General features: G+C 39.4%; 1 protein-coding gene and 1 non-coding gene across 6 annotated transcripts in view; both read right to left on the bottom strand.

Annotated features, from left to right (window-relative positions):
* The window catches only part of RAB3GAP2 (RAB3 GTPase activating non-catalytic protein subunit 2), a 111,520-nt gene that overhangs the window by 49,124 nt on the left and 44,988 nt on the right, over positions 1-17,408 (bottom strand). For all 5 annotated transcript variants that reach the window (XM_023730969.1, XM_004375924.2, XM_023730971.1 and 2 more), the window contains 7 exons: positions 15,270-15,393; positions 14,296-14,377; positions 12,091-12,138; positions 11,935-12,010; positions 11,548-11,649; positions 8,605-8,704; positions 6,298-6,396 (listed from right to left, as the gene is read on the bottom strand). In XM_023730969.1, coding sequence (XP_023586737.1) covers positions 6,298-6,396; positions 8,605-8,704; positions 11,548-11,649; positions 11,935-12,010; positions 12,091-12,138; positions 14,296-14,377; positions 15,270-15,393 — 631 coding nt within the window. The remainder of the gene's footprint in view (positions 1-6,297; positions 6,397-8,604; positions 8,705-11,547; positions 11,650-11,934; positions 12,011-12,090; positions 12,139-14,295; positions 14,378-15,269; positions 15,394-17,408) is intronic.
* Positions 3,987-4,118, bottom strand: LOC111820482 (small nucleolar RNA SNORA36 family). The gene has a single exon (XR_002824038.1). It is a non-coding gene; the product is annotated as a small nucleolar RNA SNORA36 family (small nucleolar RNA).

Here is a 17,408-nt window from a genome sequence, read left to right as displayed (position 1 = left end):
GTGAAGTTTCCATATGATCAGAAATCGAAATCAAAAAACATTGGCATAGTGCATTTATGAAAATAACACGGGGGGGGGGGGTTTGCGCGGTTGACAAAAGCATATAATGTGCATTATTTGCCTAAAAAATATAGTACTAATATATAGCGGTGTCCAAAACGTATTAAATTGAAAAAACTTACATTAAAAATGCATTGCTCCTGAGCAGAGTCCTGGGAAAGCAAACTCTTTTAGGGAATTCATAAGCAAGCCATTCAATGGATTCAGGGGTTGAAAATGATCAAATAAATCCTGATAAAAGTTGGACTATTTAAAACACAAGCACATCTGTCTCATGTTTATGGATGAGTTTTCAGACTCATTATACAAAATGTTTTTACCAGATACTAAAACCTGCTTAAGGTTTGCCTGACCCTGTCAGAATAAGCTCAATGGATGAATTGTGTGGCATGTAAATTGAAATTTAAGTTTTAAGATAGCTTCTCTTTATACTCCCACACAACACAGGTGGGAGTATAAATTGCTACAAGCTATCCAGAGGACAATTTGGCAACACTTACCAAAAAGAAATGTGAGTACCGGTGACCCAAGAATTAACAGTGTATTCTAAGGAGATGGGGGCTGATCAGCTCTTTCCACCCTTACCACCAATGATCTTTTTCTTCCCACAACTTAGGCCATCCACTCCCAGTGCTACCCATTCAATTCTGTCATCATCAACTATATTTTCTTTGAAACTGTGATTTCAAGAATACCATTTTTTGACCATCATTTCCTAGTTTCCATCTCAATTACTCTAGTAATTCCCTGCAGTAATTCCACAGCTTCATCAAGACTTCCAATTCATTAATCCTACCGTTTTTCAGTATTTGTCATGCCACTCCTGGTGATCACTTAGCTACTTACCTGGCTACAACTCCCCTGGTCCATCTCTCTCTCCACATACTCACCTGGCTAAATCTCAACCTTGGCTGACCTAAACTTTCTGCATTCTCTGCTCTTGCAGCAAAATAGTGATCACTGCCAGAGGAAAAGTATATATCCAGGCTTCAAAGTAAGGAGCACACACAAATGGGCATGCAACCCCAGCCCAAAATCCTACTGTCCTCCCCCATCTTCCAATCCCTTGACATCTATCTGTTGAAGAAACCAGGCAGTCTGATGCTCATTTCCCACAGTCTAAATTTGCTGACCACATCCTTGTAGTATTATTTAACATGGGCGGCCCTCTGTATTGCCACAAATTGGTAGTCGAATGTAGAGGGCTACTGTCTTTTGAGTCATCGATTTTAGCGTTTTTTTTTTTTTTTTTTTTTTTTTTTGGTAGAGGACGATACGGCTTGTTTAAAGCCCCTCTTATCCCTGTAACTTCCAATATACCTAGATCTCAATTTTTGATCAAATCCACATTCATTATTTTCATTATTAGGAAAGGTGAAAATACTACTCACGGCTTAGCCAAGCTGCATACTATAATTACTTTTCCATAGCTGTGACTTTTTTTTTTTCTGGAGTTATTATTATCTTGTCATTTAGGGCTTTCACTGAACATTTAAGATCTTTCCACACCTTGAAACACCTTAAGGTGACTCTCATAAATTTCCATAATGACAAACTCATGAGAAATTTTCTAGGTCTATTTTAATGGCTACAGAAGGCCTCTCTGACAGAATGGTATTTGAACAGAGGCCTGAATGAAGTGAGGAAGACAGCCATGGGGCTGGCTGAGTAAAGTTCTCCAGCAGAGGAAGCAAGAAGTACAAATATTCTGAAGTGGGGAGATGCTTGGTGTGTCTGAGAACCAAGGAGATGAGCGTGGCGGAACACAGCGAGCAAGGGGGCTACTGGTAGGAGATGAAGTCAAAGAGGCACCGTAAGCCAAATAACGTCGGGCCTCGCATGCCTGTGAGGGCTTTGGACTTTATCGGGCGTAAGATGGGAAACCACTGTGAGGTTCTGAGCAGAGGACTGACAAAACTCCGATTTATATTTCAAAAGGATCACACTAGCTGGTAATTGGTGAACAGATCTTAGGGAAGGAAGAAAGGAAGCAGAAAGACCAGTTAGAATGTTTTTTTCCCCAAGAATTCAGGCAAGAGATGATAATGGTTTGAGCTACAGTACCGACATGATGGAAAGGAGAAGAGGTCAGATTCAGAATCTATTACGGCGGTAGAGACATAAGGTGGACTGAACGAGGGGCATGAGAAAAGAGGAGCCAAAGACGACTCCAAAGTTTTTAAAGTGAGCAAGCAGAAGAAAAGATGGCATGAAAGAGATAGGAAGAAAAAAGGAGGAATGAGTCTGATGGGAGGAAATCAAGAATTTGATTTCAGATATGTTAAATTTTGTATATCCAGGTAGAAATGTTCAGCACAGAGTTGGAAAAATGAGTATAGAGCTTAAAGGAAGCAGTCAGGACTGCAGATATATATGGAGATGCTGTGGTTCTTGTTCTTCTGTTTGTGGCTCTTGAGAGAAGGAGGTATAAACATTTTCCTTTTCTTTCTTAAACCTACTCCAATCTGATTTTTACGCCCCCATTCCACTTAAACTGATCACATCAGAGTCAATAAAGAGCTGCACATTGTCAAATCCAGTGGACCTTCTCCCTTTCACCATTACACCTACACTGATCACATAAGAGTCAACAAAGAGCTGCACGTTGTCAAATCCAGTCAGCCACTCCCAAATTTGTATCTACAGTTCCAGCTTTTTCCCTGAGCTTCAGACCTGTTTATCTTTCTATCTGACACCTCCAATATGAATGCATAATAGTGTCAGAAGTTAGCCTGCAAAAAACCACAATTTGTCTACCTCAAACCTCTTCCTCCTTGTTCTCACTTCAGTAAATATTCTGATCATCTACTCAGTCAAACTTAAAACTGAGGAGTTCTTAATTCTTTCCTTCCCCTTATTTCTCAAACCTACCTATTAGCAAGTGCAAAGTATATCTCAGTCATCCTCCTCTCTCTAACTCCATTACCTCAAAAAGTCATCATCGTCTCTCACCAGAATTATTGCAATATACTCCTAACTGGTCTCCTTGCTTCCATCTTTTCACCTAAAAGTCCATCTTTAAACAGCAGCCAGAGGGATATTTTAAAAATGTAAACCCTACTTAGAACACACGGAGCTCTGGTGGCGCAATTGGGTAAGCACTCGGCTGCTAACTTAAATGTTGGCAGTTTGAACCCACCCCCAGCCACTCTGCAGAAGGACCTGGTGATCCTGCTCCTGTAATGACTGCTGTTGTTAGGTGCCATCGAGTAGACTTCTGACTTACAGCGGCCCCATGTGACATAGTAGAACGGCCCCATAGGGTTCTAGGCTGTGATCTTTACAAGAGCAGATCACCAGGTCTTTCTCCTATGGAGCTGCTGGGCGAGTTTGAACCACCAACCTTTCAAGAAACAGCTAAGTGCTTAACCGCTGCACCACCAGAGCTCCTTTCCATAAAGATTACAGCCTAGAAAACCCTATGGGCAGTTCTATCCTGTCACATCGGATTGCTGAGTAAGAATCAACTCGATGGCACCTGACGCCACCACCACCAACACTTGGAACACATCAACGACTGCCACCGCGTTTAGAATAAAATGTGAACTCCTTGCCCCATGTGATCTGACTCGTCTACACTTCCAACCTTACCTTGTCCCGTTTTTTCACCCTTTCCTCAATCTATCTAAAGCACCCGCTTCCTTTACTCTCTACCATAACCCTCTGCTTGTTTTCTTCATGATACTTACTAACATTCTGACGTTACCATATTGATTCATCTGGTTTAACTGTGCATCGTTTGTCTCCCCATCACCCGAATGGAAGCTTCATCAGGGCAGAGGTCCTGCCTGTCTTGTACCCCAGCACCAACGTTAGTTATTCGTGCCTGGGACTTAACAGGTATCATTTACTTGTTGAATGAATTAATCACACCTTTACAGAAAGATGTATATACAATAATGTCTATTCTACTTTTTTAAAAAGCATTCTGTAGGCTGGGAGAAAAATGAATAGAGTAACATTTTCTATCCAGTCATTTTCCCTAGCCACTTTCAATGTCCCAGAGTTTAATTACCAGGACAGGGAAGCGGCCCTGAACTGAACTCAACACTCTGGAATATTGTAACATTTTAGGTTAGGAAAAAGCGAAGACAAACTAAATGTCAACCAGTGCAGTGTTTATTAACTACAGAGTATTCCATGCAAAAACTACACAGTCAGTGAACAAGATGCTCTGTGGTCAGGTACCTTCTGGCTGCTCCCTAGATTCACACTCCTCCCTTGTCTCCCTGCTCTCTCCCAGGAGCCAATCTGTATCGATCACACCAAACGGCTCTCATGCCCTCTGGCTTCCAGCTGGGTTCAGAAAATGGGAAGTCACATCGGTAGATCGAAAGGAGAGTGAAGTTCTCCATTTCCCAGGCTCCTTTCCTGAAAAGCTGGCTGTGACTCTTGAACAAAAGTCATTGCTGCTCTCAAGGCACTCACTCCACTCATCTCCAGTTTCTGAGGAGGCTCCCCCCCCCTCCCGTGAGGCCTACGAGCAGTTAACAGCCTGGCTTCCATCCCTTGTGGTTCCCCTATAGCCCATCTTTATAAACAGTTTCTCTGTGAACACACCTCTTTCAACGGTCCTGTGTCAAGTGTGCCGTATGTTTCCCATCAGGACTTAACAGATACGATGTATTATTTAGCAAAACTGACGTAAAGGCCTTTCCTGATATCCAGATTAGAAAAGTGCTATGACGTAGCTGGTATAATAAAATCCTACTTATGAACGCCTCTCTCTGTGACTATATGTATGGTACCTACACACAGACCAGAAAGTCTGCAAGGATGCTCACCAAAATGTGAATGGTGAGTATCTCTGATGAGTAGGATTTAAGGGAATTTTTTTCCTTTTCTCTTTATATAAAACTTGAAATTTTTTCAAGCATATACTATATTGATAAACAGAAAAAAAAAAATATATATATATATATATTTTAAAAGCCCCCCCCAACACTATTTCCTTCTTCTCCACCCCCATTTCCACTGCCTTAATTCAGAAGCCCATTATTTCTGATCAAGACAATCACAGCCTCCTTACTGGACCCAGTAGCTAGTCTGGCCCACTGTATTCCGGCCTCTGAACTGCTACCAAAGTGGTTTTTCTAAGAAGAACACCGATAATATCATCCCCTTGCTCAGAACTCTTCAGTGGCTCCCACTGTGGCTAAGAGAAGGACTGAGATTTGTCTGCACAGCACTCGGTTGCTGTTGTGAGCTGCCATCAAGTCGGCCTCAATTCATGGTCCCCACGCACAGGGGATCGGACCATGGTGATCCACTGGGTTTTCACTGGCTGATTTTCAGAAGGAGATCAGCAGGCCTTTCTTTCCAGTCTGTCTTAGTCTGCAAACTTCACTGAAACCTGCTCAGCATCATAGCAACAGGCAAGCCTCCACCGACAGACAAGTGGTAGCTGTGCTTGAGGTACATTTGCCGGGAATCTAACTTGGGTCTCCCGCATGGAAGGCTAAAATCCTATCACTGAACCACCAGTGGCCTCTGCATAGCACATTAGGCGCTTCAAAATCTGACTCCTACTTACATATTTGGCCTCACCTCTTGCCAGTTCTCCTTCGCACCCTAAGCTTCTCCAGCACACAATGCATTCTCACCCCCATGCCTAAATCACGTTGGCTAGAATGCCCTTCTCTGTGCCTGTTCTCTTGGTTAACCTCCTCTTCCCTGACGTTCACAGCGCTAAGGCCTCTCCTCTGCTCCCACTATCCTCGGTCTACTTCTCTAACACAGCAATAAGTGATGCTGCAGTTCTGAAACTCTTTTCATGGGTTTCTTCCAACTAGACTTGTGCTTCCTGATGGCAGAGACCATGTCTGTATTCTTGATGCCAAACAAAGTAAGCCCTAGAGGATCGGCTGCAAGAAGAAACCTGTTTTTATTTATCTTCTGCTGGTCGAAGGTTACATTTTTAAGAGAGCGATCTATGTGGTAATCATACAGATCAGACCTATCTGCAGGAAACCTAAGTCAAATAATGAATGACTTGAAACTGTATAATCTTGATGCTGAGGGCTGTAATCCAACCTTCATTAAAACTGTTATCATTTCCTAAAGACATACACCTATGCTGATTTGTTATGTCTGAATTAACTTCTGAATGTCTCATATGTATTGCCTTTAGCAAAAATATCCTTTTCACAAAAAAAAGTACATTTCTAAAAAATGAGACACTTTAATCAAAAAGTATAAAAAGTGACTTCCAAGAGAATTTGAACTAGTAATGCTTACCAATACTAGCATGATCGATAATAGTGTCAATATCTTGTAGACCCCATTTCTTGTAAGCTAATGGTGGTGGTTGTATGTTCTCATTGCCCAATGCTGCAGCTGTCAAACATAAAAATTAGACAATTCAAACTTAAGATAAAATGAAGTTTCACATAAAATCATTAAAAATGTAGTAGCTTCATTTATTATTCTAGAAAGTATCAACTAATCATAATGAGGAAAAGTAATACACACAAGTCAGACCGTGAGATTTACTCATTTCAAGACAATGCACAGAAAACGGAAACATTGAAAGAAGATTAAGTTGCCTGTTACAAAAGAGTCTAGAATACTCAAGTAATTAGAGAAAAACATATTAAAAATCCTAGACTACTTCTAAAAATCAAGGTGAACTCAAACTGCAACTGATGCCAACTAAGGAATTCCTCCTCCTTGAGAAAGACAGTGGGTAAAATCTCAGCACAGTAACCAGTGCCTTACTCAAAACGTGATATGCCTGGCAGGTGCACACACAGCAAGATCTCTAATCTAGATAACTGAGGCCAAGAAAAAATAAAATAATAGTTAACATCACTACCTCCACCAAGTAACGAAAGGAAATTACAGAGTTACACCTCTTGTGTTAGGTTCATGCAGAAGATCCCATTTACCAGTACACATCCCCATGCTAAAGATTTGAATACGGCTGAATTTTAACTGTTTATTCTGGAAAGTGAAGAAAAATACTTCAATAAGGAAAATTATAATCCTCTAAACACTACAGGTTTTATAGTAAGGCCAAGAAAAGAGGATCTCCCTATACACTGAATCAAATGTCACAACAATTTGTGGCTAAGTCATCAGAGTTCTTTTTAGAACAACTTAAAATAAGAAGGCATTAAGGTGACTTAATTTCTTACTTCCTAGAAGACAAAATTGCTTATATATAACAGTCTCATACATAAGAAAATAAACAGAAATTCACAAGTGGTAAAAAATGAAATGGCTGACAGTATCAACTTTAACATAATTATCTATTTCTAGTTTATTAGAAATCTTACCTATAGAAAACTGCCACTCTTTGGACATAAAGATTAGTAAAAATAGGTATTAAAAATTCCAACAGAGTCTGACCTAACAGAAAAGCACACGCTATTAAAGAACTGCATACACATGACTTCAGAGTTTTACAATCAGATCAACCTGCTAAAAAGGACAGTGAAAATGTGTCACAATGTCAGATGCTGCACTTTTCCCCTAGAAGAAACTGCTTATTTTGTTTCTTGTAGTTCAGTTCTGGGCTTATAAAGAAGCTTTATGGATCAGCAAACAGATCTTAACTAACCTGTGTTTTCAGAGAGTTGTCTCAACCATTTTAAAGTTAAATGTCATTATTAACAGTATTTTTTTTAAGGGCCACTAAGGCCCCTTTAACCCAACCCAGAAGAAAAGGGGAAGTCAGTGCTAGCTCTGTATTTTCACCGATTGTAGGCCCTTTTCTTTTTCATATTTGAATGTCTCTATAATTGAGGTCTTCAAATGGATAGCATGTCTTTCACTGGCATTTTTGCTTTAGTGGTACAAAAAATAAGGGTGCATCTTACAGTCCATGCGTCTTGGATTTGATGAAATACAGTGTCTTCTCCCAAACATATTACAGCAGCAGAATGAAAATGATGGGTAGCAAATTTAAGAAGTTTTGATTATTTGTGCGTTTTTTCATCCTCCAATCTGGAAGTAATGTAATTGCCATTTAATAAACGTTAAGTTTGTGCCTCTGAGTTTTCTTCATTCAGACGTGTTCCACGTTAGCAGAAGCAGCTGATGTTGACTCCCTATTGTGCCTTGCCTGCTGAGGGAAAATGCCCCTTGCACCCAGTGGTGTCTTCACCCTCGGTAAGAACAGGAGCAACGTACAGCCCCAAGCTTTTACTGCACTGGCCCTGTAGCTGCTGATCTGGTAAGAAATACAGTTCATCAGCTAACTGCAACGAAATTCCTCACCCAAGGCTGATTCTCAGTATAGGTGCCAGTCTCTCTCGTGACTGGCTAAGACTCTTTGCTGAGTTAGTGAGGAAGCCCTGCTGTCCCGTGTTGTGTCGGCCACACCTGAAGAGCCCTGATGTTTCAGCCTTTGCCTTTATCTTACTGATTAATCACCCAACACCGCGCTCCTCTATCTACAGCAGCAGGGGTTTTTTGTTTTTTCCCCTTTTTAAACCTAGTTCAGAAAGCCTTTTATTTTGAAGACAAGTTTAATTCTGTTAACAGGCTAAAAAATAAGTAAAACAAACATCAAAAGTTAAATACTTCTTGGTAAAAAATTACCTTTTGCAACCTGATTTCGACAAGCACGAAGAGACTGAAAAAGGCTAAATCCATCAATAGTCACAATGGCAGCTGGATATAAAATACTCAACTCTTCATTCTATTCAAGAAATAATAAAGAAGAAAATAATGATTTTCATGGCTGCCAAACAAACCAGAATATCTGTTTTTTACTAATGGCTGAATGTCACAAATAATGAAAATAAAAAATTCTATGACTAAACTGTCAACTACCGATACAAAAAAATTCCAGGGAGAAGACCAGTAAAACGTGGGAAATTAATTTCAGAATGCCTTTCAGCCAAGGACTTGGAATTCTTCTCAAATATGAGCTTTTGTACCTGGTGAATAATGCCTTCAGGTGAGAGTAATAAAAAAAATTTACAGATTTCATAAAAATGAAACATACTCATTGCGGAGACACAAACAATATCGAAAGTAGAAAGAAGGAGAAAAACCTCACCTGAAATCCCAGACGCGACTCAGTGTATATCCTCACAAATATTCATACATTTTCCCGTGAAATACACACAATATTTTAGAACATTTATTTCTCAATAATATGTCAATACATAGCATTTTTATTACTCAAAGGTATTTCTGTATTTCAATAAACAAATCATCTTTGTCATGGCTGTAAAGTTCCATTATAGCCACCAAAATTGACTTAGCCAGCTCTTACTGCTGGACATTGAGTCTGGTCTCCTGCTTCCATTTCTGTGCTCTACAACCCATGCTCCACACAGCCTGTGTGATCTTTGTGAGCCGTCACAGATCATATCACTCTCCTGATTAAAACTCTCCAGTGGCTTTCTTCTGCGCTTACCATAACGCCTGAGCTCTTTAACCACGCCTGCAAGATCTAATGTCATTGCACTTCTCTTTCCCTTTGCTCCCTGAATGGGAAGCTCATCATCGCCTCAGTCCTCTGCATGGGCCTGGACCTTCTCCTCCCAGATCTTCACCTGCCTGGTTCTTCTCATCACGAAGGTCTCAGCTCAAATGTCACTTACTCCGAGGCCGATCCTGAGCCTCTGTCTCAAACGGCATCGCCACTCTCTTGCCATGTCACTGTATTACCACCACGATTACTTCCTCCACAGCACCTATCTGACTTCAGTCATCCTGGTATCTCTGGTGGTTTACATTGTTGGTTTCCCTCCTCCACCACCTCCAAACCGTAAGCTCCATGATAGCAGGGACCTTGTCTGTTTTGTTAACCAGTGAATCCTCAGTGATTACAACTGGGCCAGGTACATAACAGACAGTAAATAAATATTTATAAATAAATATTGGTGTTTTCCTTTTACTTCCAACCACTGCCTCAAACTCAACATGTCTAAAACCAAATTTTATCAGCCCCCCTTCCAGCTTTGTCAAAGGCACTGCCCAGGACAGGTACCTCAGAGCCATCTTAGACTTACAAGTATCCCGGGTTACTTCTGACTTACAACAACTCCTACTTGCCCTTTAATGTTATGTAAATTTGCCCTCACTTTGAAACGACTGAACCAACCCCTACTAGCAACAAATTCTTCATCACAATCACCTTCACCTGCTGCTCGTGCAGTTTTAGGTAACTGAAAAGGCTTCCCACCTTGTCTTGCACCTAAGGCAAAATACGAACGCAGTAGGCACCTGTTCCAACTTACCTACAAATTCTTAGAAGACACACTTAGGAAGGGATCTCATTCCTAACCCAGGGACTGCCTGTATCTCTCTTTTTAATACTCTACATCTCTAGACAATAATCATGTCCTATTAATTCTTCCTTCAAAGTGTTCTCTGTACTGGTTCTTTCTTCTACACTAAGTCTAGTCCTAGCTTCCAACACTTCATGTCTATTACAGACAACTTCAAAGACCAAAATACTAGCCTCCTTGATTCTAGTCTCTCATAACTCCAACTCATCCTGAAGATTCCCTCAATATCACTTGTATCACCACTTTGCTACATCACTTCCTTCTCAATAAATCTTTAAAAGCATCTTTTATCTCCCAGAATCAAATCTGATATTTACTTGGCTTTCAAATTCATGTAGTTAGGCCACTCTGCCTAGTCAACAGTTTCTCATTATTTGCTCACACTGGTTTCCCTGTCGTTTCATACACAGCCCTACATATGAACCTTCCCTCAGTTTTCTCCTGGTTGCCTAACATACTTTCCCCTCTTCTCTCATCAACTAATTAAATTCTGTACCCATTATTCAAGGCTTAATTCAAATATCACCTCCCCAGTGGAATTTAGATACTTGAAATCTTTGGGAAGCAGGGTAGTACAGAGAAGGAATGCTGTTACATCGTTTTGACTATGTACACTGCAAGTCAAATAAAAGCACATTAGTTCAATGGGCTGTACAATTAACTTCTGACTGGGAGACACCCAGAATATCACAGAGCGCCTAGGAAGAAGCAGAAACTGTACCTGTGGAGAGCCGTAGATAAATACCATCATTAAATGAAATCGCATTATTTTCTCAGTCAAAATCTTCAACAATTATAGAATATATTCCACTGTTAACAAAAATTTAACCACCTCTTTTCTGAGAAATAGGTAAGTACAATGTAGTAGTACTGCTACTAATAAATAAAACCAGAATCTTCTTCTTTTACTATGGGTAACTCTGACATCTACATCCAAATGAAAAAAAGATAGTTATATAATACCATCTTTTTGTCTTAAGTTGCTATTAAGCTCTAAAAATGGGAGACTTTGGCATTTGACCAAAGTATTTTATGTTACTGTAGAATAAACCACACAATATTTCTTAAATAAGTAAAAGCAAGACTGGTATTCTTTTCTCAGTATTCACAGGTTATGTTTCTAGAATATGACAGCACAGCTAATGGCGCCCCAAGACAAAGATAACTTTAATTCCCCCTCCCAATCAAGAGGGGAGAAACCACATGTCCCTGCTGGTTTGAGCACGATCTTTCACACTACCTGCTCAGTCACACCAGGGTGCCGTGGGATCTCATAGGTCCTGCATTTGAGCTGGAGCACTGGGTCCTCGTTCAAAAGCTGTGCAAGCAAAAGCACACCATTCTAGGAGGAAGCAGAGAGAAGAGCCCTCAATGGGTGCGACCAGAGAATATCATTTCCCCTCTTATTTCTCCATGCATTATCAGCATTCTCTTCAGAAGGACACAGCTTCTCTGCATCGTCTATGGTAACTTTCACTGCCTCTATTCCCTAAACTATACCCCTATAAAGCATCAACTACACATTTCCAAGCAGCAGATAATGAAGTCACAAACTAGAATAATGGGGAATGCATAAATGGTTACTACAGCCAACTGCTGTTTTCCAGCTGTTGAAAACTCAACTCACCTCAGTGTAGAAGCGTACATAACCTGAAGTAAAGCCCACCACAATGCAGGTCCAATCAGGTCGTCCAGTGGAACTCCTGTTACAAACAAAATGCCACAGACCTCAGCAGCTCATATGTCAAAGCAAAGAGAACAGATAATTCTTATTCATCCTTACCTCTTTTGGCTTGCCAGTGGAATACACAGAGCACTGGTTACACATTCCCTAAAACCAAAAATAAAGTATATGCTTGGTCAATGAGATTACCAATTACTTCTATTTCTCTATAATCTGATGTTAAATGGCACTAAGTAGAAGATGACCTTGTGGATCAGCTTTATTCAGAACCTAAGTAAAAACACAGTAAAAGTCCACTATAAGCAGAGTTCATAAAATTCACTCACATAAAATGTAAAGTCACATTCATTTGAGATGAATAAAAAATGGTATTTTTCACCTTGTTTATATTGTCACAAAAAGGAAAAAATAAGACAAAACTTTCCTGTACACAACTGATCATACAAAGAACTCAGAAAATCTCAAATGCTTACCAGGCAGTCATGTCTTAACATCCCCCTCCTCCTCCTTACTGGAGCCCTGGTGGCACAGTGGTTGTGAGCTACGGATGCTAACCAAAAGGTCAACAGTTCGAATCCACCAGCCACTCCTTGGACACCGTATGGGGCAATTCTACTCTGTCCTACTCTGTCAGAACCGACTCAACGACACCTAACAACAACAACCCTCCTCCTCATCCTGTTTGAGACCAGGGGCTAGCCACAGGGTGGGAGGAACTGCCAATCACATTACATGCAAATTGCATTTCTGCCAGGTACTTTATAATAGCGACTTGATGTATTTCAACTGGCTAGTCTCTTCTAAATTTTGCAGAAATTGCTCCTGATAACCTATTTCTAAGCACATGCTAGGTCTGACGCTCCCTAAAAAAGATTTCTTCCTGACATGAAGACTGACTTTTAAGCTATCAAACTCCATGATCAGCACCAGCTTACTCAACAAACTATACATACACCTGCCCCAGATACCACTAGATGATCACTGAACAAAGTTAATCTTTTTGTTCATTTGTTTTTAAAGTAATCAGGCCATTATGTTCTGCTCTGTATTTCTGACAGAAATCAAATGTCTTCAAAATGCTTAGACAAAATAGCTTAAGGAGAAACAATATAATGGCTTTTAATAATAGTAGCAGAAAACATTTCACTGAACATTTACAGTGTGTAGGCATGCACTAGGTACTTCCAGTTGGTTGCCTTTTATCTGAATTCGAAGTCTGTTGTTGTTAGGTGCCGTCAAATCAGTTCCAGCTCACAGTGGCCCAATTTACAACAGAACGAAACACTGCCCGGTCCTGTGCCATCCTCACAATTGTTGTGATGCTTGAGCCCACTGTTGCAGCCACTGTGTCAATCCATCTCATTGAGGGTCTTCCTCTTTCTCGCTGACCCTTTACTTTACCAAGCGTGATGTCCTTCTCCAGGGACTAACCCCTCCTGATAACGTGTCCAAAGTATGTGAGATGTAGTCTTGGCCATCCTCGCTTCTAGGGAGTATTCCGGCTGTACTTCTTCCAAGTCTTTACGATCATCTTTGATCAGAGAGCTTTCAGTCATAAAAATTTAACTGACAACAGTTTTTGGCTCAGGGTTTCAGGTTAGCTGCTCCATCACGTAACCACGTTAGAGACCAAAATCTTGAAACGCTCACTGAGTTAGTAGGAAACTAGAATTAACCGTCTTACACTTCTGAACTATTTCTAAGTTTTAAGAATTAATACAGCACTGTCCCCTTGAAGCAGAAGTCCAATGCTAGCACAGCAGAGAAGCCAACGACTGCCCTTGACTTTCTGGCTGGATAAAATCAGTAACAGAAAACAGAAGGGAAGGACTAAACAGTGAAAAAAGAATTTACAGGATTCTCTCCAAAGTGCTCTTCAAATCTTCTTCAAACAGAATTAATTTTTTTTTAAGTAATCGCATAATGAATAAAACTAAAGTTTTCTGACCAGATCATGCTTTTATATAAATTCCACAATTCCTAGGAGTCCCTGGGTGGTGCTGCTAACCAAAAGGTTGGCAGTTCGAGCCCCCCCAGGGGCATCTCTAAAGGACTGGCAATCTGCTTCCAAAAGGTCACAGCCTTGAAAATCCTATGGAGCAGTTCTGCTCAGCACACGAGGTCACCATGAGTTGGAGCCAACTTGACAGCATCCAACAACAACAACAACAATCCCTAAAACTTGAATAAATATACATTTACTAAACACTAAATTATGAAACCTTCTTAATACATTCACTTTTAGTCATCCATTTCACATATACATTTAATGCACAGAGAAACAGAGAATTAACTGGTACCTACCCTTCTTCAACATTTAAAGAACCACTCCAACCAACAGCAAACTGCATTTCTTCCTTTCCTTTATCATTATGCTTCCATTTTGCTGAAAAAGATCAAGATATTTCAATTACTTTAACTATAATATACTAAAGCAGTAATTTATGAATTTCACTCTTTTCGCTCAGAAGAATGAGTACCAAATTTAATAGATCTGCATTAACTGACCTCAGTCTTTTTTATAGGTGAATGTAAAACGTTTTAAATTTTTTTGTAAGGTTTTTAGAAAACTCTACCTAGTCTAACTTTATTCTCTCTCTTCTCCAATTAAACTCATATAATCTTGTCCCAGTTTTTGCAGAATAATTTCCGTGTACTACCCCATCTATTTTAAGGCTACTTTTATCCTCAAATAACAGAAAAATTTTCCATTAGATGTGTGCTCCTAGAGAGTAAATTTGCTTTAGAAGACTATTCTACAGTCATTTTACATATGATTTTATATTTTGATTAGGGAAGTTTTTCATATCATACTCATCCTCAAACCTTAACATACATCTTCAACAAAAATTGAGTTGCAAACTTATGTCCAAAATAGAGGCATACAACATTAGGAGTTTTCAAATGATAGTTGAAAATCACCTTACTCACATTATTACTAAGAAGGGGTCAGTGACCTCTTTAGCTCTGACTGCCCCTTGCAAGAATTGGGCAATGCCCAGTACTGCCTCTGAAATGCCATAGAGTGATAGCTATGGAATCTGCAGCCAAAAAAGAAAAAGAGAGGAAACAAAAAGAATTCAAAAAAAAAAAAAAAAAGGAGAAACATAAAAAAAGTAACAAAAATAAAAAGCACTGTACAATATGTAAAATAAATTATAGGACGTCACCACCATACAACGCATATACTAGAAATAACATTTGCCTTTCTTCCAAATCCATTTTCTATTCTCTTACACGCACTAAAATAAAGGCCACTGAATAAAAAGGGTACTTACGCACAAGAAATACAGCTTTTTGCTCTCGAGCTATAACCATAAGATCATTGGTTGGAGATAAGGATAAAACACAATCCTGCAGCCAGGAAGTTTTTTGTGTTTTGCAAGTGGTTCCTTCTTCTTCCTGTGGGTAAAACTAAAATTACTCATTGTGATGGTTAAGGTTATGTGTCAACTTGGCTAGACCATGATTCTCAGTAGTTTGGCAGATATTATGGAATCATCCTCTGTCTTGTGATCTAATGTGAACAGCCAATCAGAAGGAGAGTTTCCTTGGAGATGTGGCCTGCATCCAATACATACAGACTTTCTGGCAAAGCTTGCCATCTCTCAATCCTACATCCAACTCGTCATCCTCTGACCTCTGGTTCTCAGGACATTAGCCAGCAGCCTGCTGCCTAACCTGTGGATTTTGGGTTCGTCAGCCCCTGCAAGCAGGTGAGTCAGGAGAAGCCTCCAGCCTGTTGTCTGACCCATGGATTAGGGACTTGTCAGCCTCCACAACTGCATGAGCCATTTCCTTGAGATAAATCTCTCTATACATATGTACATATATACATATGCTTCACTGGTTTTGCTCCTCTAGAGAACCCAGCCTAAGACACTTATATACAAAGATTACTGAGGGCATTTCAATTTAGCTTGTCCTTCCAGAGGGGCCAGGGGTGGAGTAAGGGGTGGGGAATCTTCCCAATTCTTTTATAATGCTTCAATAATATGCATAATCAAAATCTGTCAAAGATAACCAGCCAAACAAAAACTCCCACTATAAATGAATCTCAGTTATGACCTATTAATGCAAAATTTTAAAACAGAAAACCAGCAAGACATTAAATGAATGACTAAATAGGAGTCACATCATGAAAATTCAGTATTAGTAACTTCAGCATTACAATTAATCATATTAACAGGTTAAAAAAATTATCTAATGATTATTGCAGTTGCTCTAAAAGTACTTGATAAAACTTGACATTTCTTTCTGTTTTACCTGCAAGGTGTTTTCTTTTTATACTTTAGAATTTATTTATAAGTAAATCTCTATGGATAAAAAGGTTTTCATTGAAATCTCTCTCATATTTCTATACTCTAGCAACCCAGTAGCTCACTTCAGAAACAACTAATGTAATCAATTCTTGTGTATATTTCCACAGATATTTATGCATATACAGGCATAAAATTTTTATCTATCTTTTCCCTCTTTTCTTACACAAATGGTAGCATAATATACACATCCTTTTATACACTACTTTGCTTTTTTCCTTAATATACTTTAGACATCTTTCTACATGAAATGTCTTTGTTCTTTTATAATGGCTGCATAGTATTCCACTGTGTGGATATATTATAATTTATTTAATCAGTCCCCTAAATGGACATTTGTGTTGTTTCCAATCTTTGGCTATTACGAACTATGACACCATGAATAACCTTATACATTTTTCAATTTATGTAAGAGTGTATTGATAGGACAAATGGAATTGCTGGGTCAAAGGGAAGGCACAGCAACAAATTTGCCAGATGTACCCAAATTGTGCTCCCCAGAAGTTGTGTCAATTTATAATTTCATCAGTAAATTTTTGAATGTGCTTGTCTCCTTCACAGACTTTTTTTGAAAAAATATTTTTAGAAGCTTTAGATTTGAGAAGCTACTACAGAGCTACAATATACTCCAAACCTAGTTTCCACTATTATTTACATGTTTTATTAGTATGGTATAGTTGTTACAATTAAGGAACCAATATTGATACATCATTATTAACTAAAGTCCATAGCTCATTCAGATTTCCTTATTTTTACCCCACGGCATTTTCTGTTCTAGGATCCCATCCGGGACACCACATTACATCTACTTGTCATGTCTCCTTAGGCTCTGCTTGGCTGTGACAGTTTCTTACTTTCCTTGTTTTTGATGACCTTGATAGTTTTAATGCGTGCTGGTCAGGTATCTTTAGGATCCCCTTCTACTGGAATTTGTCTGATATTTTTGTCATGCTTAGACTGAGATTATGGGTTTTGGGAAGAAAGATCAGAGGTAAAGGGCCATTTTCATCATCTTGATCATGTGACCCAGTGCATTCCTGAGCTATTTCCTAAGCACACCTTTAAAAATATGTTTCCCTCCCCTTTTTGTCCCTCTAA

This window comes from Trichechus manatus, unplaced genomic scaffold (genome assembly GCF_000243295.1).
Source record: "Trichechus manatus latirostris isolate Lorelei unplaced genomic scaffold, TriManLat1.0 scaffold00039, whole genome shotgun sequence".
In the NCBI taxonomy this organism is placed as follows: Eukaryota; Metazoa; Chordata; class Mammalia; order Sirenia; family Trichechidae; genus Trichechus; species Trichechus manatus.
The sequence above is the reverse complement of the archived record's forward strand: the minus strand, read 5'-3'. Positions and strand labels throughout refer to the sequence as shown.